This window comes from Oenanthe melanoleuca, chromosome 4A (assembly GCF_029582105.1).
Source record: "Oenanthe melanoleuca isolate GR-GAL-2019-014 chromosome 4A, OMel1.0, whole genome shotgun sequence".
In the NCBI taxonomy this organism is placed as follows: domain Eukaryota; kingdom Metazoa; phylum Chordata; class Aves; order Passeriformes; family Muscicapidae; genus Oenanthe; species Oenanthe melanoleuca.
Genome location: NC_079338.1, coordinates 113145 through 139543, shown reverse-complemented (window position 1 = coordinate 139543; position 26399 = coordinate 113145). Strand labels below are relative to the sequence as shown.

Below are 26399 nucleotides of genomic sequence, written 5' to 3'. Positions count from 1 at the left end.
AAGTTCAGCCCTCCCTGTACAGAGAAGTACCTTGCCTCCCACCAGTGCTTCAGGCACTGGGCCATGGAAAGCAACAAGTTGAGCCTGTTTTACCACAGGAAAGGATAAAGGGAGGGAAAAGGGGGAAAAGCAGTCCATCTGGGTCCCAGGAATGATGCTTTCCTGTCCTTGCCACTCTTCTTGAGCCTGGGGCTTCCAGTCTGGTAAGCAACCCTGGAGCACAGGTCCCCAGATACCGAGAGTGGCTTCTCGGCAGTCCTGCAGTGCAGGCTGGGGCTGGGGTCTGCTCCAACTCAAAAAGGCAGCACAGGCTTTTTCAGTGCTGTGGGAAGAAGCTGGAAGCAGCAGCCCAGCTCTCCTCATGAAAGAGACACACCAGGCACAAATGCTCTGGAGCCAGCACACAGCAGAGTCTAGTGGGAGAAGCCAAGGACCTGCATTCTACCTGATCTGGGGGTGTGTTGAGGGAATGCCAGAGCCCAAGGAGAGCTGGCGGAGCTCTCACCTCCAGCTGGCCCCAGCATTCTCAGACTGTGGGCAGGACTGAGAGCACAGCCTTGCCTCGATGCCTGGGCAGCTGGCACAGTTCCTGCTGCACGCTCACGGCCTCACCTTGCACTTCTTGCTCTCCTCATTCTCCTCCCACACGCCCCATGCCCAGGGGCAATTTCAGCGTGCACGGTGTGAGTCACACCCCTGCAGCAAGGCTGGGGCTCCCAGGAGCTTCGCCAGGAGCACCAGTGCTTTGGAGACTGGAAAAGCCAGCTTCCCAGTGCCAAGCCTGGGCAGGACAGGCAGACATGAACCTGCCCCAAAGCAGGCAGCTCATCCCAGCCTCCACAGAGCTGTGGGCAGACTGGGATGGGAGTTTTGGCTGAGGATGTTACCCACAGGATAACCATGTTTCCATGGGCAGTGGGATGTGTCCTGGCTCTGCCTGAAAAAAAACTGTGGTTTTGGCTGAGCTGTGCACTGCCTTAACATGCATGGGGAAAGGCCCACAGGATCCCAAACCAACAGCAAGCAAGCCTCAGGGAGCCCCAGCCAAGGACAGAAGCAGTGACACCGCGGGAGCTGGGGCCGGACAGGACAAGAGACCAAGCAGGGAACAAGGTGGGCAGGAGCTACAGCAGCCCTGACCAGGCTGGGGATTGAAGGGACCTGAGATCTGTGGGACCCAGGTTTAAACCTCCGCTGGACCTGCGAGCAGAACTCTGCTCCTGGCTGCCCGTGGTCTGGGTCTTGCTGGAGATGGGGCAGAGCCGCCCGCATGCAGCCCCGGCCATGCGCCTGATCTTGCCCAGGCGGCCCTCGGGTTTAAATCCCCTCGGGCCTAGTGGCCGCGGAGGCCGCTCCGCCCGGCTCGAAGCACAGCGCGGCCGGAGCCGCGGTCCCGGTGTCGCTGTCCCTGCACGGCGGTCCCAGTACCGCGGTCCCGGTGTCGCTCTCCCGGTGCCGCTGTCACTGTCCCTGCACTGCGGTACCGGTGCCGCGGTCCCTGCGTTGCCCGCTCCGCGCTCCGTCCTCCACGACAGCGCCGCCGTTCCCTCAGAACGGATTTAAACGGCGCCCACCAATCACTGCCCGCCTGGCTCCGCCCTCGCCCCGCCCCCGCCGCATGCTCGCCCTTCCATTGGCCGTCGGCGTTGAATTTTAAACCCTGCGCCCTGCCCCTTAGCAACTGCATCCCTCCGCGCCCGCCGATTGGCCGCCGCCTGGCCCCGCCCCGCACGCTGATTGGGCGAGGCTCGGCCAGTGCTGGCCGGCCGCTACCGAACTGCTACTTTCAAAAGCGCCGGGGCCGGCGGTGCGGCACAGCCGGGCATGGGTGAGAGGGGCACGGGGAACCGGGACCGGGGCATGGGTGGGGGGAACCGGGCACGGGTGAGCGGGGGCACGGGGAACCGGAACCGGGGCATGGGTGGGGGGAACCGGGCACGGGTGAGCGGAGGAACCGGGACCGGGGAACCTGACACGAGTGGGGAGAACCGGGCGTGGGTGAGCGGGGGAATGCCCCGGCGATGGGTGAGCGGGGTCTCCGAGGGCTGCGGGGGACCGGGCGGCGCTGGGACCCCTAGCTGGTGGCAGGCGTGGGGACCTGCAGGGTGCAGGGGAGGAAGGGCTTCCAAGATCCCCGGCTCCCCTGGGAACTGCGGTGCATGCAGGGGAGAGGGGAACTTTGGGACCCCCGACTCCTCCAGGGGACCCTGGGGGTTGTAGGGGAGGGGGGGATCTCCAAGGCTTCTGACTCTCCGAGGAAGCCGTTGCATCCTTTTCTGGGATGCAGGAATCTGGGATTTGCCTGTCCCCTCCCACCTTGCCCAGCAGAGCTTTGGCGGCGATCTTTGGGGTCCATGTCCCTTCCTCCCAGGGAGCAGCCCTAGCCAGATTTGTCCCTTGCCTGGGCTTGCCTTGGGGCACCACCCGCCTGCCATGCTCAGGGAAGGGGTCATTGCTGCTGTGCTAACCCCCGGAGGGACAAAGGCTGGCAGGGTGTCTCTGGAGGCAGGCGGGCAGCAGCCCCCATCACACCGTGCTTTGCCCCCAGCTTGCTCACAGAGACCAAGGGAGAGGATGCTGCTGCCACGCACCGCCAAGATGCTGACCACCAAGCAGCCCCGGGCAGGCAAGGTGGGCCCTGCTACAGAGAATGTCGACCCTGAGAAGGTGAGCACTGACCTAGGACAGGGCTGAGGGGGCTCCTGTGGGGCAGGACCACCATCTTCTAACAGCCTCTACTGCAGGAGGAGAGCTGTCATGCCAAGAGATCTTCATCGTCCCCCCAGGGTGGGCCCAAGAAGAGATCAGCGTTTGGAGACATCACCAATGTGAGTGCTTCTGTGAGGGTGCAGGCTCAGGTGACCCCTGTGAGCCCCCGTGGTGGGGGGGCTTGCCCCATGCCCATCAGGAAGAGAAGAGGTCTCCCTGCAAGGCTGTATCTTGCTTTCCACTGTGCAGCCCCTGTATGCCTTTGTTCTCATCCAAACAGGCTCGCAAGAACCAGGTGGTGGCAGGGAAGAAGGAGGCTGTGAAAGCTGCTCCACCCAAGGCACAGAAGGCACATAATGCCTTGGGGGTGGCCAAGAACAACGAGATCAACCTAAAAAAGTGAGCAGCTGGGGGCAGGGGTTTGCTGCAAACTTGTCCCATGGGGACAAGTAGTAGAGGCTTCCCTTGGGTGATGGAGGCTGAGCCAGATGTGGGAGGGAACCAGTACATCTGCCATAAATGGCATCAGGCTGTGGTGCAAGAGGATTAGGATGGGTATTAGGAAAAACTTCCTCCCCAAAAGGGCTCTCTGGCCCTGGCTGCCCAGGACAGTTGTAGAGTCACCCTCCATAAAAAAAGTCCTAATAGTCATATAAGAGTCATGTGGATGTGGCTCTTGGGGACATGGTTTAGTGGGGGGCATGGTAGTGCTGAGAGAACTGTTGTCCTCAATATCTTTAAAGATCTTTTCCAACCTAAGTGGTTCTAAGGGCCTGTGGGGATATTTTAGGGGTGGTTTTGCCCTTTCCTGGAACGCCCCTTTCAGCCAAGAAACTTAGTCTTCTCCCAGCAATGATTTACGCTCTTGTCCTTCCCAGGCCAACCAAGAAAACTCCCCCAACAGCTCCTGCAGAGCCCAAAGTGAACCCTGTGCCAGAGAAGCCCGTGTCTGTGCAGGAACCGAAGCCCCCTGAGGAGAGGGTAGGGACCCTGGGCTGCAGCCCTGCTCTGTAGCTGCCACTGGTGGCACTGGGGCACCAGGCAGTGCTCTGGGCCTTGGAGAGACTTCAGCCAGGGTGATGGAAAGCTGGCGAGGGGAGCAAAGTGTATCACTACCTTCCTTCAAAAATCCTCCCCCGGGAAAGGGTGGGGCAGGGACTGCGGGGTGATGAGGGCAGGCAGGAAAAGGGGGGCACAGCATTGCCCCAGCAAGGGGACTGGCACCCACAGGGCCTCCCCCTCACTGCTGCCCATTCCATGCCAGCAGGTGCCAGCAGTGGAGGACATTGACAAAGAGCAGCTGGGTGACCCCTACGCCAACGCAGAGTATGCCAAGGAGATCTTTGAATACATGCGGGAAAGAGAGGTGGGCGATGCCTGTCCAGGGCAGGAGAGGCTGCAGGCAGGGCCACTGACTGCCCAGGGGCCCTGACCACCTGGCAGGGTCAGAAGGGGCTTGTTTGAGGGTGGGCATGTCTGCCCTGTCCCTGACAGCTGGCTCTTTGGCAGGAGAAATTCTTGCTTCCTGACTACATGGAGAAGCAGACAGACATCAGTGGGGACATGCGTGCCATCCTTGTGGACTGGATGGTGGAGGTGCAGGTGAGAGGGCAGAGCTCTGGCACACCTCAGTGTGCTGGCAGAGGCTCCTGCAAGCACAGCCAGGGTGAGCTGATCCTCCCTGTGTGGGCCAGGGATCAGGCTGCATCCCTGACCCACTGGCACCCCGGCCTCTGTGAGAGCTGCTTGGGCTGGGCAGGCCAGACTCCTGTCTGACACTCCATCCTGACCCCTGCTCTCATTCTTGCAGGAGAACTTTGAGCTGAACCATGAGACGTTGTACCTGGCTGTGAAGCTGGTGGACCACTACCTGGTGGAGGTGGTGAGCGCGAGGGAGAAGCTGCAGCTTATCGGCTCCACTGCCATCCTCATTGCCTCCAAATTTGAGGTGACTCTTTGTGTGCTGTCCTGGGGTGCAGGGGCAGAGGGGCTGTGCCTCTATGGTCTCTGTGGGGTTTTGGAGAAGGCCAGGCCACTGACCTGAGAGCTGCCAGGGTGGCACGTCTGTCGTGTTCCTCCTTCCCATCCCAAGGGCTGTGAAGGCAGTCATGAGGCACTAAAACCTGTGTCTGGTGTCACTGCAGAGCCAGCTTCTCTCTGCTCTGCACACTCCATCAGGATACCTCAGTCTGCCTAATACAGGCATGGACCTCAAGTCAAGGGCTGGAGGATATGGACATCTCAGAAGTCCTGCAGAGTGTTAACAGTCCTTGCTGAGCCCAGCAGCCCGTGAACACTTAGAGGGCCAGTGGGATGGCTAGCATCTCCTGGTGAGGCCAGGAGGAGCCCCACTGGGTGCTGAGCAGCTGTGCCCCTACAGGAGCGGTGCCCACCCTGTGTGGATGACTTCCTCTATATCTGTGATGATGCCTACAAGCGGGAGGAGCTGATTGCTATGGAGATGAGCATCCTCAGCACCCTCAAGTTCGATATCAACATCCCCATCCCCTATCGCTTCCTGCGGCGCTTTGCCAAGGTGAGTGCGCTCGGGGGGTGGGCTGGGGGCCAGGCACCCCTTCTGCTGCCTCCAGGGCACAGTGTGTCGCATCAACAGGGCTTCAGGCTCCCAGCTGGCAGCGAGGAAACTCCGTCCAGTCCTCAAGAAGGTTGAGGGGTGTGAGGACGGTGGCCCGTGGTGGCTGGGAGCGTGGGATCCCTGTCCTGTGCCCAGAGGCAGCGCTCTGGATCCCAAAAGGGCTGGGAAGGGGAGCAGCATTGCTCACAAGGCTGAGCCTTTCCCTGCCCCGCTGCAGTGTGCCCGTGCCAGCATGGAGACGCTGACGCTGGCGCGGTTCCTCTGCGAGATGACGCTGCAGGAGTACGACTACGCCCGCGAGAGCCCCTCCAAGCTGGCGGCCAGCTGCCTGCTGCTGGCACTCACCATGAAGAACCTTGGGGGCTGGGTGAGTAGCTGCCCCTGCTGAGGCTCCCTGGCAGGCAATGCACGAGGGTTATGATCAGATTTGGGTGCTGGACAGGGGAGATGGTGGCTGTCCTGTCACTGAGAGGACTCAGCTTAGCCCTGCTGTCCCCTCGCAGACCCCCACTCTGCAGTACTACAGTGGGTACAGTGCCCAGGAGCTGCACCCCCTGGTGAAGAGGCTGAATTTCCTGCTCACGTACCAGCCCTGCGACAAGCTGAACGCTGTGCGCAGCAAGTACTCGCACAGGTGAGTGACACGCAGGGGGTGACACCACCAGCATGCACCCGGGGCTCTGCAGGGAGCTGGGAGCACTGCTGGCTGGCTGGGAGGGCTATGGCTGAGCTCTAAGACAACATGTTCCTTCCAGAGTCTTCTTTGAGGTTGCCAAAGTCACCCCCATGGACATGCTCAAGCTCGAGGAGACACTCACTAGCTCCTAGCCCTACTCTGTGAATAAGCCTGTAAATAATGGGGTACCCTCAAGCAGGGTGGTACCATGTACATAAGTAATAGTAATTTTAACTGAGGAAAAGGTGGGGGGGGAATGAAAAAAAAGTCATGTGTAACTGTTAATAAAATATCTTTGTTGTACATTCTGGCACTGGAGACTGAGCCCAGTGCTGTACTTCCCCTTGTTGTGATGAGACAGAGGGTGAGAGCAAGCTGATGGATGCAGACCAGGAAGCACAGGGGTGAAGCTGGAAAGGTATTCCCCATTCTCCCCACCCCTCACCTTCCCCTTAGTAATGACACTATGCAAGCAGCAGCAGTGAGATTCTTCTCTCCAAATATTTACACAGCATAAATACCCATGTGGGGAAGGGGAAACTGCTTTGGCTCCAGCTTGAGCACACAGAGGGTGGCCCCAGCTCCTACAGTGACCCTGATGGGGCTGGACCCATGGTCAGACCACATCACCTATCAGGTTAGACCTCTGCTTCAGCCTCTCCAGCCCCAGAGGCTGGGGGAGAAGCAGTGGCTCCAGGGACACTGGGGACAGACAGTTAAAGCGAGGCAAGCAGGGGGGGCTCCGTACATTTGGGGCAGGGGCAGGGACCTGTTCCCCCACCCAAGCCCTGTTCCCTGGGGGCAGCACACACCCAGCACCTGGCTGGGCTGCTGCCCTGCTGTTGGCCTAGGGCAGGTTGCTGAGCTCCTTAATGGCCTGAAGGATCCTCTTCATATGGCCCACTTTGGTGATGCCCAGGTCCTGCAGGAAAGAGAAAGAGGAGGTGGGCACAGCCCACATCCTCATGCTCTCCCTCTGTCCTCTTGAAAGCACATCCCTGTGCCTGAATGCAGGTGAGGGTGGGTGCTGTTGATACTGCTTTGGACAGGTGGCTGGAGCCTTGCAAGCTGCAGGACCAAGGCCACCCCCTCCCCTGCCCCTGTGTACAAGCTCAACTCTGCAAACCCAGATGTAGGGCCCACCTGCCACCTGGAGGGATAGAGGACACCAAGTTCCCCAGGGCTGGGGGTTCCTCAGGAGGCACAAGGGGGCTGTACCTTAAGGTCTCTCCTCTCCAGCAGAATCAACTCTGAGCCTTGGATGTCATGCCGGACAAAAATGTCTCTGTATTCCCCTAAACCGAGTGTTTCCAGCCAAGCTGCCACCTCCTCTGAGCTCCACTTGTCTGCTAGGGAGGAAAACCACAGTGGTGGACTGCTGGGGCCTGGAGGCAGTGGGATGCAGCAGGGCAGGCAGCACCCGTGGTCAGCAGCCAGCACACCCCTTCCCTCCCCTGGCTCCCTCCAGCAGGGCCAGAGGCCACAGCCTGCTCAGGCTGCAGAGGTCTCTCCTTTCCTTGGCTCACTTATGGAGCACCTGAGACCCCCCAGCCACGGACAAGGGACTTACCCAAAGGTCTGAGCTCTACCAGAGCCCCCTTCTCCCCCTAGCCAAGGAGTTACGGGGCCGGGGTGCACTGCTTGTCTGATATCAGAAAAAGCTGTAAGGGGCTCTTGGTGACAAAGGTGGCACCCCCCAGCAGCCAGACGATGCCCTGCTCCCCCTTCCTGAGGATTCTGCCCCAGCATGCCAGGACAGGAGTGTGAGGGATAGGTCAGCACAGGCCTGTCCTTTCTAGGATGGACTGCACCACCTCTCTCTTTACCTGGGAGTGCACTGTTTGCCTTCTGCTTCTGCAGCTTGTCCTTCTCCTTCCTGGGCTTGGGGATGTTGAGGCGAAGCTTAAAGCTGCCCTTGGCACTGCTGGCTCCTTCCTGCGAGAAGCGGGGCTTGGTGGGATGCTGCAGCTCCCTGAGGCCAGCCCGTGGGCTGTGCCAGAGCCCAGGCCTGTGCACCCACCTCCTCAGCAGAGTGGGCGATGGGGCCCAGCCAGTGGATGTCCAGCAGCCGCTGCAGCTCCTGGCCCAGCACACTCAGGGGGCCGTGCAGCGCCTCCTCCTCCTGCGGCGAGTCCAGCTGCGGGGACAGGGACCGTACCCAACCCTCCGCCAGCCCCAGAGCTACCAGCTTTGGGGGGCTCTGGCTGCTCTCCAGCCCCTCACTCACCGCCTTCCCTTCCAGGAACGCCCTGGTCTCAGCCCACAGCTCCTTGATGCTCAGCACCACCTCCACAGCCACATTCCTGCTGAGAAACTGGGGCACAGAGAGGTAACCCCTTGAGTGGCAGGGCCCCGTGGGCTCTGGGTGAAGGCTGCCTTACACTCCCAGTCCCCACTCACCTCTGAGGTGCCAGCAGCTTTGTGGGAGAGGGCTTCACTCAGTGCCAGGGAGCTGGCATTGACTGCATGCGCCAGCTCCTGCTCCACGGCTTTGTGAGCCTTGGCTGCCTCGTGGATCCTGCGGGTGACAGGGGCTGGAGCTGCCCGGGCTCCCCGGGGCGGGGCAGGCACCTTTGCAGTCCCTGTGCCCAGCCCGCTCCCCTCCCCAGCCTCACCTGGCGATGAGGGTCTCGGCGACGCGGGACACCTGCTGCAGGAGGCTGCTCTCCTCCTCGGTCAGGTACTCCATGGACTGCTGCGAGCTGAGCCGCGGCCGCGCGCCCGCTCGGTAGCTCTCCCCTTTCTGCTTGTCCTCCCAAGACTTGAGGGTGCTTTCAAATGCCTGCAGGGGACAGACGCGGCCCCTGTGAGCCGGGCACACCTCCCCACAGCCCTTGCTGAGCACCCCAGCTCACCCGGTCCCTCGTCAGCATCTGGGCTCTGTTCTTGTGCTGGATTTTGATGATACCAGGGGGCTGGATCCAGGCCTCTCCATCCACCTGCACGGGGACGCCCTCGTCCCCCCGGATGGTGATCTTCACCACGCGGCACTGAGGGACAGACAGCCCAGGGGCTGAGCTGGGCTCAGAGCTGAGCTGAGCAGAGCTGCCTCGGGCTGCACTGCTGCCCCAAAATCTCTCTGGTCCTGCAGGGTGCCTTGCCAGTACCTGTGCAATGCGGTGGTGCTGCAGGTTGATGACCCGTGACACGGCCATCTGGATGCTGCCAAACACTGCCACCACCTCCAGCTTCTTGTCATCAAAGGACGGAGCCCCAAAGTTCTGTGGAGGACCACTACACATGAGACTTCCAAAATTGGCTCATCTTGGGATCCAGCTTTTCCCTGTGCATGCCCAAGGCAGAGACACCCCAGGGTTTCTTAGGACTGGGGAAAGGACATCATCTCATGCTACTGGCACTCACATTGTCCTCCTTGGTGCCTCCCCAGAAGTTGATGCCGCCGGCATAGCTGGGGATGTTGAGGACAGCAATGCCCTGCAGGCTGGGCAGCGAGATAGGCACCCCGTCACACTGCAAGAGAGGGCTGAGCCTGGGGCCACTGCAAGGCTGCCCCTCCCACCCTGTCCCTGCTCTCCCAGCCCTGTACCTCCAGCTGCACCCGCTGCTCCAGGTTCTTGTAGGTGCGCTGCAGGAGCTCCTTGGTGCCCAGCACCCCGTACCACATCATGTTCTTGGTGCGGCTGCTGTGGGGCAAAGCGGGACAGATGAGGGGCTGTGGGCTCCCCACTGCCTGGCACGGGCTCCACACCCTTCCTGGGGCACTGTGCTGGACAGTCCTGGACTGCTGCCCCCCCCTTAGTTTCCTCAGTTCCTGCTACCTGCCAGGAAAGCCAAGGTGCAGCATGTTGCACCCAGATTTCGACCCTTCCATATCAGCATGGCACTGTCCCTCCCTCCCAGGCATAGAGCTAGTAAATCCCACCAAGCCTCCTGTCTTCACCCTTCCTGGGGTGTTTGCAGCCTGCCACCAAGCTCATCCCTACAATGGGTGCAGGTACAAAATCTGCTGCAGGAAGGAACCCCAGCACAGTAGCACCCAGTCACCCCTACAGCTTCCAGCATCTTGATGGTCCCTCCTGGTGCAGGCACTGGGGAGCTAGGGATACATGCTTTTTCTGGGGGAAATCTGGGGATTCCAGCGAACCTGCATTTCTTGGGGTGCTCATCGCGTTTGTTGTTGAACTCCAGGGAGATCTTTGCATCCAGGCCGATGCCAAAGTAGTTATTCATGACGCACTTCTCCGAGAAGTGGCTGAAAGCAGCAAACAGGGAAAGCAGGTTGAGCAGCAGCTGCACATGGGTGACTCTGGGTTGGCACTGGAGGAGGCAGTGGAACACCCACTGGAGTAGAGTGGTACTGGGAAGCCTGACCAAAACTAGCAGGGGTGGCCACATCTCCCTCAGTCACCACGGCAGGACACCCGTGACACAGCCAGGACCTGCCTGCAGGCAGGAGCACCAAGCTCCAGGCATCAGCCAGAGGTCCCACACTGCACAGGCAGGCTCCTCAGCATGGGCACTGCCTGGCCAGGGAGGGCCTGGCACCAGGGCTGCTGCACTGTGGGCAGAGGCTGCTGCAGCCTCCTCCAAGGGGCAGCACGGTGCCAGCTCTGCTCCTGCTCTGGGATGGGCAGCAAGAGTGGGCCAGGGTCCCCGGGGCAGGCAGAACACCTGACTCACAGCGTGCTGGGGTCCTCAGGGAACTGCAAGCTGCCAAAGGTGTCCGGCCGGTCCAGGATGATGGAGGAAGATGCAGAGGTCACCGTGTCCCGCCGGGAGCCTGGCCAGGGGGAGGGAGGGAGCTGCCACACGGGTTCTCACCCAGAGCCCCTCCCACATCTCACCCCCATGCCCCACAAAATGCCATGTGCCCTGCTGGCATCTTACTGAGCTTCTCCTCCTCCTTGCTGAGCTCCTCCGAGCTGTCCTTGCTGGGGCCCACACTGCCCTGGTAGGCTTGGGTCTGCTTGTTCTGCTCATCCACAGCTGGATCCAGAGAGGGACATTTAAGGGATCTGTGCAGTCCTGTTGCCCCTCTTCATGCCAGCCCTGTGGGCTTGTGCCAGGAAGGGCACAGAGTGGGGCCACTGCTGCCATCCCAAGGATCCCAGGGGAGAATAAAGGCTGCTGCAGCATCAGGGAAGCTGCCAGCTGCCACCACTCACTCACCTTTCTCAGTCTGCTCAATGATTTGCCGCAGGGCTTTCTTCAGGCTGTTTGCCCGCAGCATGAGCTGCTCCTTGGATTTGAAAATGCGAGGCATGGGGCTGGGGTTGAAGCTGCCAGCTTTCTCCTGGTCCTTGACATCAGCCTGTGCCATTTCTTCAGGGACCATGATGGCCTGAGCCTCCTCGTTCAGCTCCCGCACCAGCGAGTCCAGCTTTTCGTTCAGCATGGCGCACTGTGGGGCACCCACCCCGCTCAGCACCGGGCACAAGCTGCTGCCCCCACCCCTGCTGGTGCTTCCCTGGGCACTGTGAGTGCCTGGATAGCCCCAAGCACCGGGACACCCCAATACACGCACAACAAGGGCACAGCCCACGGAGCAGCCCCTCCCCTGCAGCCCACCTTCCGTGCCATCAGCTCAGCCTCCTGCTTGTTCTCCGTCGCCCTCTTGTAAGCCCGCCCAACTTCAGCCACAAAGTCATTGACAGTGCCACAGAGGAACCTGCCGAGGGAAGTGGCTGGAAGTCAAGAGGGGCACAGACGCCAGAGGGGCTGCTGGACAACACCCACTGCTGCAGAGGGGCAGCACCACGATTATCTGCCAGGCACCAGCACGGCTGGTGGCCAGCTGGGACAGCCTGGCCAGGGGGTGTGCAGTGGTCCTGGGGACATGCCCCAGCCCAGCAGAGAGGCTCTGGCACCCCCATCAACAGCCCCCTCCTTACTTTGCAGAGGAGATCACCACTGAGTGCTTGTCTGACTCCAGGATCTTGGCCAGGTGGAAGGCAACAGAGTCAGCGTAATGGTAGATCTGGACCTGGGGGCACAGGTGGAGACAGCTGGAGCCCTGCCACGTGCCCCACTGAGGGATGGAGCTTTGCCCAGCCAGCCTTGAGCTGGGGATGATCAGCCCTTATTCAGCCCACTCCCCACCACTGAGGGCAGCCATGCCTGTGCTGCTAGGCAGAGGGAAGCTCAGTCACATCAGGAGGGAAACTGAGGCAGGGGTCTGGAGCACACGGAAGAGCCCAAAGCAGCTGGTTGGCAGCAGACCAGCTCTACCTCACCTTCTGCCTGCTCCCAATTGCACATGCCAGGCTGAGACCTGCCAGGCCCATTTCTCTGCATGCAGCCGACTGCCAGCCCCCTTGTAGCCCAAATCCCCAGGACCCCCAGCACGACCTCTTCCCGTGCCATCCCTCCCTGTCTGTCCCTGAATTGGGCTGAACAAGAACCTGCCCTCCAGCCTCAAGGCCTGAAATGCCAACAATTCCCACCTGGATGTTGGAGTCCCCGTTATCCTCCTCCTTCAGGGCTGAGGGGGACTGCTTGGGGGCCTCATAGGTCAGCACACTCCACCTGCCAAGCAGAGACCATTGCTTGCCATCTCCTGGCAGGACAGAGACAGGCAAGGAACTGGGACAGACTGCCCTAGAGATATCAAGGTAGGTGGGACAGAGAGGCTGTGCCCTGCTCTGTGCCCTGCTCACCGGTCCAGCATCTTGGTGGTGGCCCTTTCCAGCTTCTCCAGGATCTGCAGCAGCTGAGTGTCATCGTCACACAGGCTGCCCCAGCCCAGGACCCGTGCCAGGTCATTACCTGTCCCCAGTGGCAGGACACCCAGCTGACACTGCAGGAGAGAGACAGAGTGCTGGGCTCAGAGCAGCCCCCAAGGGCACCTGTGACACCTGTGACACCCCCAACCCTGCTGTGCCCATTGCTTGCCAGCACCTGGGGTGCACAGAGTGCGCTGGGGATGGTGCCAGCCTGCACTAGCAATGCCAGGCACTCCCACTCACCTGCTTGTGGAGGCCAAGGGCATCGATCTCAGAAAGCACCCAGCCCACGCTGCCATCCCCACCGCACACCAGGATTCTGAAGGTGGAGAACTTCTGGAAGAGGCGCAGCCTGGGCGGGGGCAAGCAGAGAGGGACTGGGTGCTGTGCCAGGTGCCCACCAGGGTTCCACCAAGGCACTGCCAGGGTGCTCAGGCTGGTGCTTACCCCAAGTGTGGGCCCCCATTCATGAGGTCAAAGACCTGGGCTGGGTTGAGGAACTGCTTGAACTTGCGCAGAAACTTGACACCCTGGTTGTCCCCGCTCTTGGAGTTGACAAAGGCCAGGAGAGGGCTGGAGCAGGTCGAGGGGCAGGTGGCTTTCCAGAAACCTGCAGGAAGCCCAAACACAGGAGCCCTGGCTCTCACTGCCCACACACACTTTAGGAGAGCAGAGTGCGGACACTCCATCTGTGCCAGGCCCAAGCTGTGGGGCAGAAGGGGCAGAGATGGGGATGTCCAGGGGATGCTGAGGGGCAGGGGGAAGAGAAAGCACTGTGCTTTTAAAGAAATTAGATGGGGAGAGAAATGCACCCAAGACAGAGCAGGATTGACACTGGCCCAGAGCCCACACCCGCCTCAGGCACATCTTGGCCGTCCCAGCGCCCTGGCTGGTGTCTGCAGGCTCCTTCCCTCGGCAGAGCAGCAGTGCTGCAGCAGGGACTGCACCAGCCGACACTGCCACAGGCACCAGCCCACAGCACTGCCCTCAGAGCCCGTGGGCTGCCAGGAGCTCCAGCACTCTCACACAGCAGGAGCACGGGGGCACCATCCCCAGAGCCCAGCCCTCCTTGCCGGGCCACGGCCCCACTCCGCTGCCAGCCCAGCCAGCAGAGCAGATCGGCAGCTCGGAGCACCGGCAGCTGCTGAGTCAGAACGTGGGCTGCAGCGGAAAAGCTCGCTGCCAGCAGTGCCCATATGCTGCAGCAAGGCAGCACGGCAGGACAAGCAGGACTCAGGCCTTGCTGAGCTGCTCCCAGCCGGGTGGGCAGAAGCTACAGCCACGGATGGCTGGGCTGCTGGAGAAGGACAGGGCAGAGATGCTGCCAGGGACCAGCCAGCAGCAGCTGAGGCTCTGGAGCCAAGCAGCAGCCGCGTGATGGTTACCCTGACAGCATCCCGATGAGTAACGAGGCAAATGAGCCACCGGCTGAGCTGAGTGGTGAAAAGCATTAAAGAACGAAGAAAGAAATATTCGGAGGAGAAGAACAGATTTTGCTCAGCGGAGGCCAGCTGGGCCCCTCGGGAGAAGGAGGCAGCCAGGGGGGTCCCCCCACGCGCCACATGGCTTCCTGCAGTGTCCCGTGCCAGGGCAAAGCTGCACTCTGCACGACCAAAAAACAGCTGAGCTTCAGACGGGGAGAAACAACCCAAGCAAGGGCTTTACACTGTCTTGAGAGATGCTGAACCACTGAGGTGCAAGAGGACAGCCCACCTCAGGGGTTTAGGGCTTGTACTGCTGATCCCAGCACAGAGCCACCATGCCCTGAGCCACTGCAAGAGGTGGACTGGCAGGAGCAACTAAACCCACATGTGGGCAAGAAGTGCCACCCCAAAGCCCACAGAATACCCCCAGGCCCTGAAGCAGAGTGCAAGGCAACAAGCAGCCTTCAGCCAAGGGAGGGCATAGACTGGAGCCTACTGAAGGTGGTGTTCCTGCTGCCCACAAAACAGGCACAGTCAAAGCCTTAGAGAGCTCAGAGAGCTCAGAGCCCTATCCCAAACAGCTCATTCCCCCCAGCAGCCCTGTGCCCTCCTGGGCTCACCATCGGAATCGATGCTGTTCAAGGCAGTTGGCGGGATGATGGACACTTTGTACTGGCCCAGGGGGCACCTCTTGCCAAGGAGCTCCTTGCAGGCACTGTGAACCTGGGAACACAGGGACACCTGTATAAGCAAAGCAGGGGGACGCAGCACCAGAGTGCCCAGCATCAGCTTTCCCAGAGGTGCACGCAGGAGGGGCAGTGCTGTCTGTGCTGGGAGAGGGTGGGGACGGGGATGGGTGCGTCCTTACGATGGCCTTGCACCAGAGGCAGCGCCAGTCCTGCAGCCTCCGCACGCTGCCACAGGTGCGGTCGCACACAGCGCAGCGAGCGCTGACGGGCAGGTTCCCCTCCAGCCACTGGTGGGGCATGGCCACCTGCAGAGAAGGGCAGCCACCAACGGCATCCTGCACACTTGAGGGAAAGGTCATAGGCCACCTCCTTCCCCAGGCACCCAAGGTGGTGCTATGCAGCAGGGCAAGGCAGGTCTGGGACCCCTCCACGTCCTCTCATCCCAGCCTGCCTGGCCCCTTGAAGCCATCAGCACGTGAGGCAGGGCAGACACATCCCCAGAAAATGTCTGGAGGTGGTCCCACTTGGACAGCAGGAAGGGATCCTGATACAGGGTGTCTGCTTACCCCATCCTCATCCTCGATGATTTCAATGCCAATGGAGGCCAGAGTTGTCCACTTGCAGTTGTTTGTGGCTCTGACAGCACAGCGCTTGTGTGCCTTGAACTTGCAGACTGCACGGGGGAGACAGTGAGGAGCAGGGAAGGTCCCCACGGCATGCACAGCCCTGCTCCCAAACCCCTCTGGGCAGCGGGCATCACCCCACACCTGGCCCAGCAGAGAGGCTGCCCAGCCCCTGCCCAGCCCCAGCACTGACCTTCACAGGAGAGGCCGTGGGAGGTGACCCCGGGAAGAGCCTCGCGGCACACGTTGCAGAAGGTGGGGCGTGCGTGCGAGCAGGCGTACCAGTTGTGCATGCCCGAGAAGTGCTCCATGTTGAACTGTGTGGCCTGGAGGCACAGCCCTGCCCCATCAGTGACTGCCCCCCTCCCTGCTGTCCCCCGAGACCCCCCAGCCCAACTCCTGTCCTCCTTGCAGGGCTGTGCCAAGGGCAACAGCTCTTGTCTGGCAGGCAAAGGCACACAGAGGGAAACACATTCCACATGGAAATACAGACCCACACAACACCCTGCCCACATCACCTCATGGATCTCCCATTTCTGGACAGATTTCAGGGCAGTGATCCAGTCCTCCATCTCCTTGCGGTTCTCGGCACACAGGATGAGCTTCCGGAACGGCGTGATCACCTGCAACAGCCACCACCCTGTCCTGTGCCAAGGCCAGGACCCAGCCAGGACCCAGCACAGGACCCAGCCAGGACCCAGCACAGGACCCAGCCAGGACCCAGCACAGGAGCCAGCACAGGACCCAGCCAGGACCCAGCCAGGACCCAGCCAGGACCCAGCACAGGACCCAGCACAGGACCCAGCCAGGACCCAGCCAGGACCCAGCCAGGAGCCAGCACAGGACCCAGCCAGGAGTCAGCACAGGACCCAGCCAGGACCCAGCCAGGAGCCAGCACAGGACCCAGCACAGGACCCAGCACAGGACCCAGCCAGGAGCCAGCACAGGAGCCAGCACAGGAGCCAGCACAGGACCCAGCACAGGACCCAGCCAGGACCCAGCACAGGACCCAGCACAGGACCCAGCACAGGACCCAGCCAGGACCCAGCACAGGACCCAGCACAGGACCCAGCACAGGACCCAGCACAGGACCCAGCACAGGACCCAGCCAGGACCCAGCCAGGACCCAGCCAGGACCCAGCACAGGACCCAGCACAGGACCCAGCACAGGACCCAGCCAGGACCCAGCCAGGACCCAGCAGCACAGGACACAGCACAGGACCCAGCCAGGACTCAGCACAGGACCCAGCACAGGACCCAGCCAGGACCCAGCCATCTCTGCCAATCAGTGCCACCTCTGGCAGCAGGAGCCCAGGCTATGGATGCCCCATGGCTCTGGAGGATGAGGGAGGTCTGTAGTGCCTCCCCACAAGAAGCCAAGGTCTCCACAGGGTGCAGGTGGTAGCCCCACACCTCCCTCACCGTGAAACTGTTGTTGATGTTCTTGGTGCTGGTCTCGGCCACGCTGGCATCGGACAGGTCCACCTCATCAAAGATCAGGGACTGCAAGGGAGGAACCAGAGCCCCAGTCCACCAGGCAGGGATCTCTGTCCCCTCCTGGGCTGGCAGGCTCAGGTCCCCCGTGACTGAGCATGCTGGAAGAGCCCCCAGCCTACCTTGGCATCCTTAGCATAATAGAGTGTCCTGCCTCGCAGCTTGAAATATCGTCTCTTCCACCTCTGGAAGGAGCTCGTCTGCTTCAGCAACAGTCCCTCCTTCACGCTCTTCTGCAGAGAGCACAGAGTCCTGAGCTCCCACAGCCCTCGGGATCACCAAAGCCACCATTTTCCCCTGTGACACCCTTCCCCAGGCCCCCAGGAGCACAGATTGGGCATTCTGGGGCTCACTCCCTGCTGCACGTAGCAGGGCGAGTTATGTTCCTGCCCAGCACCACCTGGGCACCGGGCACTCCCTGTGATCTGGAAGGATGCTGCTGGGTGTGGCAGGGCTGGAAGATGCAGGTGTCCAGCAGTACAGAGCCTCCACTGCTGATGCTTCCACTCCATCCCCAGGGCAGTGCCCTGAGGTGCTCATCCAGCTGCTGCTGGGCAGGAGAGCTTCCTCTGAGGGGACACTGGTGCCCCAGATACACCAGGACTGCATCTTGGAAGCACCATTACCTGTGCAGCCAGCTCTGCCTTGCCCCACAGCCCCTGGAGGGGACAACCTGAGGGTGGCCCACAGCAGGCAGAGCATGCCCTGCAGCACAGTGCATCACTGCAACCTGGCTGCCCCTCCTCTGCCCTCCCTGAAACACAGCACCTGCCAATATTTACCCTTCTCGCAGTGGTGTTTACAAGACTCAATTAATTAGTGTTTGCAACATGGCTAGGAGCCTGAGCGGGGTGGCAGAGATGCTCTGGCACTGCCTCATCTTTGATTGTATCTTCTTTAAACACCACCGGCAGCTCCCTTCAGCTGCTACTCTGCAATTAGCTGCACAGTGGTTGTACCCAATCCACGCACATGATGACAAGCCACATTTAACGGCAAATTAGCACTGGGCACGAGGGTACAGTGAGGGAACCATGGCCCTGGGGCTCTGCACTCCTGTGCCAACCCATGTGCTGCAAGAGGTGGCACCCAGGCACCTGCCAGCCTGCAAACACACCAGCCCCAGGTCTCAGCCTTAATCTCCTGGCCCATGGGTCTGAACCAGATGGCCAAAGCACCAGGAACAGCAGAAGCCTCCAAAGTCACAAAGAAGATAAAACCACGCCTGGGGTGCTCAAATCCCCAAATGCCCAATGCTCCCTGGGGCACCCACCATGCTGCTCCCTGCTCTCTCCCAGCTGTAAGTTTGAAGAGGGATGTTTTAAGCCTTTATCACTGCCCAGGACCGGTCAGAGTTTGGCTGTGATCAATCACTGTGATGCCTATGAACGCTGGCACAAGCAGCCCAGCTGTCCCCAGTGCCAGCACCCCGGGACACACCATGTCCTTGCCCTGGCCTGCAGCTGGGAGAGCCCACAGGGCTCTTTCCAGTGGGGTCCACCTGTGACCACCAGATCCACACACAAACCATGCACCCTAGGGTCCTCACCCCACACCAGGAGGGGACAAGCCCCAGCCAGGTGAGATCCAGCCCCAAACACCACATCCTCCACACCTGACTGCTCTCCTCAAGCACAGGTGCTGTTCACTGCAGTCACTGCTGCTGCTGCAAAGGACAGGCAGTGTGTGACAGTGAGGAGTGGTGTGAGGAGCTGTGACACTGGGGGCAGCAGAAGAAAAGGACGACAAGGAGAAGGAAGGAGAGGTGGGTCCATGATGGTGCCTCAGGGCTGTCACAGCAGGGGCTGGAGCCAGCAGGGCACGGGCACTCTGCCTGGCTCCAGGGCCACGTGGGTGGCAGGATACAGCAAGAACTGGCTGCCTGGGAGCGTGGTACCCACTCCTGCAAAGGAGGGTCAGAGCCAAAACACCCCCAGCACCAGCTCCTGACAGCAGCAAAAAGCCATCACCCAGCCCCAAGATGTCAGAGTCCTGGCCATCCCAGGGACAGGACGCAGCTGCCCTGAAAGGCAGTCCCCCACCTTCACCACAACACCCATCAGAGTTTTACAACACTTCCCATACCATGGCTGCGGGGAGAGTGCCTCAGTTTTCCACCAGTGCAGACTAATCCCAACATGGGGTGGGCAAAATTGGTGCAGAGAAGCTCAGGGGACACCTCACCCCACACCCACCCTTGGGGGTGCTTCAGGCATCAAAGCCAAGCCTTCTGTGTTGCCATGGGCAGCATTTTGCTGCACTGCTCCTCGCATCAGCAGCTGCCTGTCCAGGCTCCATCACCCCTGGTGTGTGATGCTGTGTAGTACAGGTTCCATTGGTGCCAGCATGGGGCCAGACAGCCCCTCCTGGGGAAAATAAGGCAGGTCCCCTTTCCAAAATAAGCTGTCCCACGCTGCCTGGGCAGGCGCACACGTCTGGGGTGCTGGAGGGCTGTTCTGGGGTCTCACTGTGGTAAGCCACCCACCTACCTCAGCTTTTGACCATGGGTCTCAGCCAGGAGCACTTGCTCCAGCTGCTGGGGCAGGGAGCAGCTCCCAGGTGGCTCCGTGGTTTTGGACCCCTGCTTCTGGAATGAACAACAGGAGGAGACACCTGAGACACCTGAGAGGCACCTGATGGCCAAGGGCAGCAGCAGGCCCAGCCACACACTGCAGCATTGCTGGGAGAGCCCAGGGTTTCCTCTTTGCAAACAGGAAAGGGGTGGGGATGGCAAGGGCAGACAGGCCATGACAGGGTGGCATCACCCTCACTGTCCTGGCTCCAGGGCACCAGTGTCACCACAGTAATACAGTAAGTGGCTATTTGGTACCCTAGAGCTCAAAAGAGCTGGAGCTGAGCACCTGCAGCACAAGGACTGCTTCTTCTTCCTGGAGACTTTTGGGGACACTGGCAGCCCCTGGCCACTGGGCTGCACTGGTCACTGCACAGCTGTAAGCTGTAAGCACAGCTTACTGCCACCACACCCCAAAACAAACCCAAGCCCTTCCACTCACCCCAACTGCAGCTTTTCTGTCTGAAGAGCCCCAGGCAGCACTGCAGGGAGCCTCAGCAAAGCCAGTGCTGCCCCATGGCAGCAACCGAGGCAGCACACCCAGAGCCACAAGAACCCACCCAGCAACCAGGCAGAGATCCCCTGCAGGGCTCTGTCCGAGCACTCCACTGCCCCATCCCAAGGTCCCTCCCTGCTCCCTCCAGCCCAGGGACTCAGCACCAGCACTGGGGGATCCCAGAGGCACAGGGCAGCAAGGCAGAGGCAAGAATGGAACCACACAGCGTCTGCAGACACACGACCACCTCCAGCCCAGATGCAGCTGAAGTGGCAGTGGCAGCAGAACCTCAAAGGGCACACAGGTAAAAATGACCCTGGGAGGACCTGGGTCCTGCCAGGACTGGGCTGGTGCCCAGAGGCCATCATGCCACAGGCTGGCTGTGTGCTGCCCACAAGCAGGGCGCTTGAACCACAGCCCAGGGGAGCTCAACACCCTCCAGCAGGGATTCTTCAGGTCAGGCTACAACCCAAAATGCCAGCCCTGCCTTCAGCCCTAAAGCAGAGCCCCTAATGCTGCTTTGTTCTGTCACCCCACTCTGCCACCACCATTCCTGGGAAGAGCCCATTGTGCAGCTAGGTCTGACCACAGCTGGGGCAGGAGGGTTTTCCTGCTGGGATCAGCTTGGACAGCAAAGGAGCGCCTGGAGAAGAGCCAGGAAGGTTGTTACTCAGGAATTCTCTCACATATAGCTGGTGAGCACCACAGTCTGCCCACACAGCTGACCACCCTACACCACTCCTGAAGGGATACACTTGTCCCTGTGACCACAGGATGCCTCAGCTGGTAGGAGGAGAAGGGAAAGAGAAGAAACTGTCGACACACCAACCTGCATTGCACCAGCATCATTCCAGGCAGTCACCCTCCTGCTCCAAGTGCAGCAGCCCACTGAGCACAAGTCAGGGTACAGCTGTCTCAGAGCTCATCCCCCCGCTGAGCCAGCAGGCAGCAGGACAGCAGAGAAAGCTGGCAGCCCTCAAACAGCCCAGCTGCAGGACTTCCACCAGCTGCTAGGCACCCCATGGGCTGGAGTCCGTTGGAAACCTTATCAGGCTTTGTGGCACAGCAGAGCTCTTCCGGGACTGGGCAGTCAGGGGCTCAGTGCCTGACGGGTGCTACAGCCCCACAGCTGCTCCCAGAGGATGGAGCTTTCTGCCACTGCAGGACCAACCACAACACCCCTTTCCTGTGCTGGGTGGATCCTTGAAAGGAGATTCCAACACCAGTCCGACAAGACGAGGCCATTGAAAAGGGACAGACAATTAACAGGAGGAGAGGAATTAGGAAAGGAGCCCCCAGAAGAAAGGCAATCCCCCACACTACATCATCCAGCAGCTGCTTTTTAGAAATGAGGTCATGCTTTCCTATCTACAGCCACATCGGTCCCCAAGCATCCTGCTGGCAGACATCCCACATCAGCCCAACCTGTGCCAGCTCCCCCTGTGCCCCGATGCTGCTGGGCACAGCCCTCCCACTCTGCCCAGCAGGGATGGGCAAGAGTTGATGAGCAGGACATTCACATAACAGAAAAAGTGAGCGGGGAGAGGGCAGAGTGCTTGAGAAGCCTCACAAGCACCCAGCTAGTGGCAGTGGGGCTATCTTCACACCCCAGGCACCAGTTGGCAAGCCCTGATTAATGAGAACAAGCCCAGCCTCCCTGGTCTCAGACAGTGTTTTCTTGTGTTGAGGTGCAATTTCCCTTTTTTTCATCTCTGTCCATTGGCAGCCACCACAGAGAAGAGCCTGGTTCCCTCTTTGCTGCACCCTCCCTTTCAAAAACTGGGGACCCCTTGGTTGCAAGTCTCTCCTCCAGGCTGAACAGTCCCAGGTCTGCCAGGCTCTCTCAGTATGAGAGATGCTCCAGTGTCCCACCAGTATCAAATCTGGAGGATGCACTGCCCAGGAGCCACGGTTATCCCCCTGCTGCAGAAGAAATGTTTCCAGGCCTGGCCCCAGCCAGCTCTACCTTGCTTTCTTCATCTTTTGGCCAGGATTTAGCACTCAGTGGGCAGCCTTCCCCACAGCCTGGCTCTACAGCACAGCCTCACCAGGCTCCCTACAGCTGCCCAACACCCCAATATGCACAGGTACAGCTTGCCCCATTCCTGGGGTGTCCCGAGCCAGCAGGATGCTCAATGCCTGCAGCAAGGACAAGGAGCCCTCATTCCCCAGGCTACCAAAAACCCCACTGACCTCCCCAGGCCCCATGGGAGGATTCTGGTGGGTCCTTCAGCCCCACCAAGCAGCTGTGATGGATCTCAATACCAGGAATTTGGGAACATGATCCCCCTTTCCAAAGAGCAGCCAAGCCATGGTGGCCCCTGCCCACCATGGCCATGCACATTGTGCAACCCATGCCATGGGCAACCCTGGATCCCTGACATACACCCCTCTGTGCCCCCCTTGATGCCTCCACCTCCCAGCTGTGGTGCAATTACCCCAGGAGCTGTTGCTCACTGAACCAAACAGCACTGCTGGATCACTCTCTGCTTCCACTCAGATGCTGGGAGAGCCTGTGCTGAGGCAGTGCTGGGAAATGAACACCCCAGCCACACGGGCAGGATGTGACCCACCACCCCCAGCAACTCAAATGTGTTGGTGCACCCCAGAACCAGTGCCCCTCTCTCCCCTTCACCTTCTCTCCATGCCCAGCCCTAAGTGGACGAGTGCTGGGAAGCAGCATCACATCCCCACTCTGTCCTTGCACATCTAAAGCCTGGTACAGGCAGCTGCACTGGTGGGGGGCGGGTGTCAGCGAGACCCCACCCATCCTGGAGCCTTTCAGTCCAGCGGGGACACCTGCATCTGGCAGCTGTTTCTGTCAGTGAGCACAATGACCTTGCTGCCTCCACGCCAATGCTGCACAAAGCACCCCAGAGCAGCTCCAGCCTGGAGGTGTGGAGTGGGGGGGTGGCACTGATGTGGAGGCTTGAGGAAGGGGGTGGGGGCATGGGCATTCAGAGTGCAGAAGCACTGGGATTGGGGGCAGCAATCAGAAGAATTCAGCAGATCTCAAATGAACCTCACACTCCTGTCCCAGGGGCTGCACAAGAGCTTGGAGTGGGAGAACCTGCCTGCTTCCATCACCAGAGACCAAGGTCTCCCAGACAGTGGGGACAGCCTTGTGACAGCCCTGCAGTGCCATCATGGACCATGGGACACCTTTGACCATGCATTCCTGTTTGGCTGAAGGCACCACACCCTGTATTTTGTAAGTACTATCAAAACAGCTTTTTCTGAGCTACTTTGTGATACACACACACACACAACCCAGCTGCTCTCGTGCCAATGGATGGGAAATGTGAGTGTCATGTCTGACCTCAAAGGTCCATCTGTCCTAAAACCACCACTGGGGACTGGATCTGTGGGAATGGGGCCCAAGGGAACTGGCACAGCCAAATTAATCCGGAGCACTAGGAAAGATGCAGGTTCCATTTTGCCACCCACCAAGCCCTGCACACGCAGTACCTGCAGCAGCCTGTGGGACTCCAGGAGCCTACAGAACTGTCATGACCCTAAATCTCAGCCCCAGAGTCTGTCCCATGGGGCAGAGTCTCCCAGGGGATAAAAATGCAGCAATGTGGAAGGGGCTGTTTGAGTATGGGAGAGATCCTTTTCCTGAACAATGGGATAAAATCCATGCTTCACAGCCCCATGGGACTAATGCTGACACTACCACTGTGGGGTTTGCATGTTTCTATGTGCCCTCCCATGGGACATAGGGGACCAGAACCCTCCCAGCTCTGGCTGGGTCACATCTGCCAGTAGAAGGAACCCGGTACTGATTGACACACTGGAGAAGAGAAGCTCCCCTGCTTCCCTGCAGCGACCCCATACCCAGCCAGCCCCTCATCCACGGCAGCCCCCACCTCTCACCTTGCTTCTCATCTGCCCCGAGGTGGAAACCTTCCGGATGAGCTTGTGAGAACTGTCCTCCTGCTCGCCCTCGCTGTCGGACGACTCCTCACCACCCACCTCGGGTGAGATGGGTGCCAGCTTGTCCGACTCCAGGGACGACACTGATTCCCGGGTCTTCCTCGAGAACAGGTCTCCAGGCACCAGTTTCTCGGCCATCTTCCAACCTGGCTTGGCTCAGAGCTCTGCAGCCTCCTATGACAGTCCTGAAAGGACAAGGACACATAGAAATGGAGGAAGAGCCCTGAAGAGGCATGCATGGCCCCGTAGGGCTCTGCCAGCTGCGAGGTGCAATCCTGGAAATCAACGGAGATGGCACTTCCTTGCCCAGGAACGACCCTCAGCGTGGCATCCTTGCAGGCAAAGTTTTCCTTCCTTTTTTCAGTGTCCCAACTATTCCTCAGCCTACCTGGAATCCCAAGGTTGTTCGTGGCATGTGGCTGCCCCATGCTTGGGCATTGGTACATTGGCGCATAGAGAGGTGGGACCCCTTCCCGCAGCCTGCGCTATTTCCCCGTGTCGCCCGCCCCCGAGGTGCTGGGCTGCCCTGCGTGGCCGGGGACAGCGCAGGGATCTCCGTGAAAAGCAGCAGCTGGACCCCGCCATCCGTCCGGCTCCGGCAGCTGGAAGGGATGGGTGACCCTCCCGCGCCCAAGGGTCGCCAGCCCCGAGCAGGTGACGGCGGGTGGGCTGGGATGGAGGGGGGAGCGCGGGGCTCCCGCATGCGGGGGAAGCCATCTCCCCACGGCATCTCTGCCGGCCCGGGGGGCTGCGGAGGGACTGCGGGGGGCACCTACCTCGACGAGCGAGACTGGACGGCAGCAGGGCTGCCCTGCCCGGGCCGGGGGTGGCGGGGGCACCACGGTGCCGTGCCGGGCCCCGCGCACCTACCGCGGAGCGGCTCCGCCGCGCCCTCCCCCTTCCCCCGGCTGCCGGCAGCTGCGGTGCCGTCTCTCGGCGCAGCAACGAGCGCTGCGGGGAGAGGGGACGGGGAGAGCGAGGGCAGCGCTGCTGATCCCCCCCAGGTGCGTTCATTGCCTCCTCCAGCCCCAGGGCTGCGGGTGCCGGATCCCCGCCGAGCATCCCGCAGCACGCCCGGGCGGGGGAGGCGGAGCGCCCCCCGCCCCGCACACACCTTGCGCGGCCCGAGCGCCGCCGCCGCTGCTGCAAGGTCGCTCTTGCTCCGGCCCCGGCCCCGGCCCGCCGTCCGCAGCCCCCCCGGCCCCGCCGGGACGTGCCTCCGCAGGCGGCCCCGGCCCTGCCCCTGCCGCAAGCCCCGGCCTGCTCGGCTCGGCTCGGCTCTGCTCGGCGCGGCGGGCGCTGCTGCGCGGCGCGGGCGGCCCACGCACGGCCCCGAGCATGCGGGCACCGCGGGCACCCGCGCGCCGCCGCGCGCACCCGCGTGCGGCACCCGCGCGGGCACGGGAGAGCACGTGCACGGCCGTGCGCGCTGCCCGCCCGCGCGGGCACGGCGGGCACACCCGGCGGGGGCGCGCTCACGCATCGCCACCCCGCACAGACGGGTGCGCGGCCCCGCACGCACCCGGCACGCACAGCCCGGGCGCGGGCACGCGCAGGCGCACCGCCGCCATGCACACGCGTGTGCACCCGCTCACACGTGCGCGGGCGGGCGCGGCTCGGGCGTGGGCGTGCACAAAAGGATGCTCCCCACACACAGGTACGTGCACGCGCGTGGGAGAGCACAGGCACCGCTGCAGTGCACCTGCGTGTGCGCCACCCGCGTGGGCAGGGCCAGCGCAGGCACAGGCAGCACTGCCACGCGTGTGCGCCATCCACACCGGCGTGTGCACGAGCAGGGACACGCACGGTTTCCATGTCCGTATCTGTCGGCACGGAGCACACGCACAAGCCTGCACACCCCAGGCATGGCAAAGCGCACGCACCACATGCACGCACATAGATGCGTGTGGGCGTGGTGAGCACAGGCACTGCCGCTGTGCGCGTATTTGTGCGTTCCCCACATGGACAAGGGCTGGCACGGGTGAGCATTCACATTTCTGTGCACATAGCCACATGCACCCCCCAGGCACAGGTGAGCGTGTGCACCATTGCCAAGCAACCCTGCGGGCATGCTGTGACACACGGAGGCATGGCCGAGCACACACACGGACGCCTCCACACTTACTTTACACACACTTCCACGTGCACACAAACGTGCTGGCAGCCCAGAGAGCCAAACATATGCTGAGTGCATCCCCAGCAGGGTGGGCAGCAGGATTGGGGAGAGAGCTTCTCCCCATCTGCTCTGCTATGCTCTGGTGAGATGCCCAGGTTTGCTGGCTCCAGTTCTGGGGTCTCCAGCACAAGCAGGATGTGGTGCTGGTAGAGCAGGTCAAGAGGAGACCACAGAGATGCTCCAAGGGTTGAAAACATCTACTGTGGACACAGGCTGTGAGATGCGAGGTTGTTCAACCTGGAGAAGACAAGGCTCTAGGGACACCTTAAAGTAGCATTTCAATATATCAAGGGGGTTCCAAAAGGAGTGTTTTTCACAGGGCATG

At 61.1% G+C, this 26399-nt stretch overlaps 2 protein-coding genes across 5 annotated transcripts; one reads left to right on the top strand and one right to left on the bottom strand.

Moving 5' to 3' along the window:
- The first annotated feature begins 1665 nt into the window (after nucleotides 1–1665).
- Nucleotides 1666–6284, top strand: CCNB3 (cyclin B3). 2 transcript variants are annotated; one of them, XM_056491046.1, is made up of 12 exons: nucleotides 1666–1828; nucleotides 2549–2667; nucleotides 2745–2828; nucleotides 2990–3108; nucleotides 3588–3690; nucleotides 3977–4075; nucleotides 4219–4311; nucleotides 4520–4657; nucleotides 5090–5245; nucleotides 5523–5672; nucleotides 5809–5939; nucleotides 6061–6284. In XM_056491046.1, the coding sequence occupies exons 1-12, from the start codon at nucleotides 1825–1827 to the stop codon at nucleotides 6131–6133; spliced, it is 1269 nt and encodes a 422-aa protein (XP_056347021.1). In that variant the 5' UTR covers nucleotides 1666–1824; the 3' UTR covers nucleotides 6134–6284. The 2 variants fall into 2 exon arrangements, with proteins under 2 accessions (XP_056347021.1, XP_056347020.1); XM_056491045.1 differs by having other exon boundaries at nucleotides 1720–1828; nucleotides 3974–4075.
- Nucleotides 6258–25075, bottom strand: DGKK (diacylglycerol kinase kappa). 3 transcript variants are annotated; one of them, XM_056491027.1, is made up of 30 exons: nucleotides 25013–25075; nucleotides 23839–24083; nucleotides 17017–17127; nucleotides 16823–16903; nucleotides 15919–16023; nucleotides 15594–15726; nucleotides 15344–15450; nucleotides 14957–15082; nucleotides 14709–14811; nucleotides 13112–13274; nucleotides 12908–13016; nucleotides 12599–12738; nucleotides 12386–12467; nucleotides 11834–11925; nucleotides 11511–11610; nucleotides 11112–11343; nucleotides 10830–10928; nucleotides 10623–10722; nucleotides 10087–10194; nucleotides 9529–9625; nucleotides 9345–9452; nucleotides 9089–9202; nucleotides 8837–8971; nucleotides 8597–8763; nucleotides 8382–8499; nucleotides 8209–8295; nucleotides 8002–8118; nucleotides 7808–7916; nucleotides 7200–7327; nucleotides 6258–6903 (listed from the first exon to the last, which is right to left on the bottom strand). In XM_056491027.1, exons 2-30 carry the CDS (start codon nucleotides 24034–24036, stop codon nucleotides 6829–6831), a joined length of 3444 nt encoding a protein of 1147 aa, XP_056347002.1. In that variant the 5' UTR covers nucleotides 24037–24083; nucleotides 25013–25075; the 3' UTR covers nucleotides 6258–6828. The 3 variants fall into 3 exon arrangements, with proteins under 3 accessions (XP_056347002.1, XP_056347001.1, XP_056347000.1); XM_056491026.1 differs by lacking the exon at nucleotides 25013–25075 and adding an exon at nucleotides 24675–24790; XM_056491025.1 differs by lacking the exon at nucleotides 25013–25075 and adding an exon at nucleotides 24675–24790 and having other exon boundaries at nucleotides 6259–6903; nucleotides 7200–7330.
- Nucleotides 25076–26399: the final 1324 nt, after the last annotated feature.

Excerpts from the sequence above, each read along its gene's own strand:
- CCNB3 (XM_056491045.1), top strand. Across the intron at positions 2,829-2,989 it reads CGTTTGGAGACATCACCAAT|GCTCGCAAGAACCAGGTGGT; the intron begins GTGAGTGCTTCT and ends TCATCCAAACAG. Across the intron at positions 3,691-3,973 it reads CGAAGCCCCCTGAGGAGAGG|CAGGTGCCAGCAGTGGAGGA; the intron begins GTAGGGACCCTG and ends ATTCCATGCCAG.
- DGKK (XM_056491025.1), bottom strand. The coding sequence starts at position 24,036 with ATGGCCGAGAAACTGGTGCCTGGAGACCTGTTCTCGAGGAAGACCCGG. Across the intron at positions 14,812-14,956 it reads GCCTCTGGTGCAAGGCCATC|GTTCACAGTGCCTGCAAGGA; the intron begins GTAAGGACGCAC and ends CTGTGTTCCCAG. Across the intron at positions 13,017-13,111 it reads AATGGGGGCCCACACTTGGG|GCTGCGCCTCTTCCAGAAGT; the intron begins GTAAGCACCAGC and ends GCCCCCGCCCAG.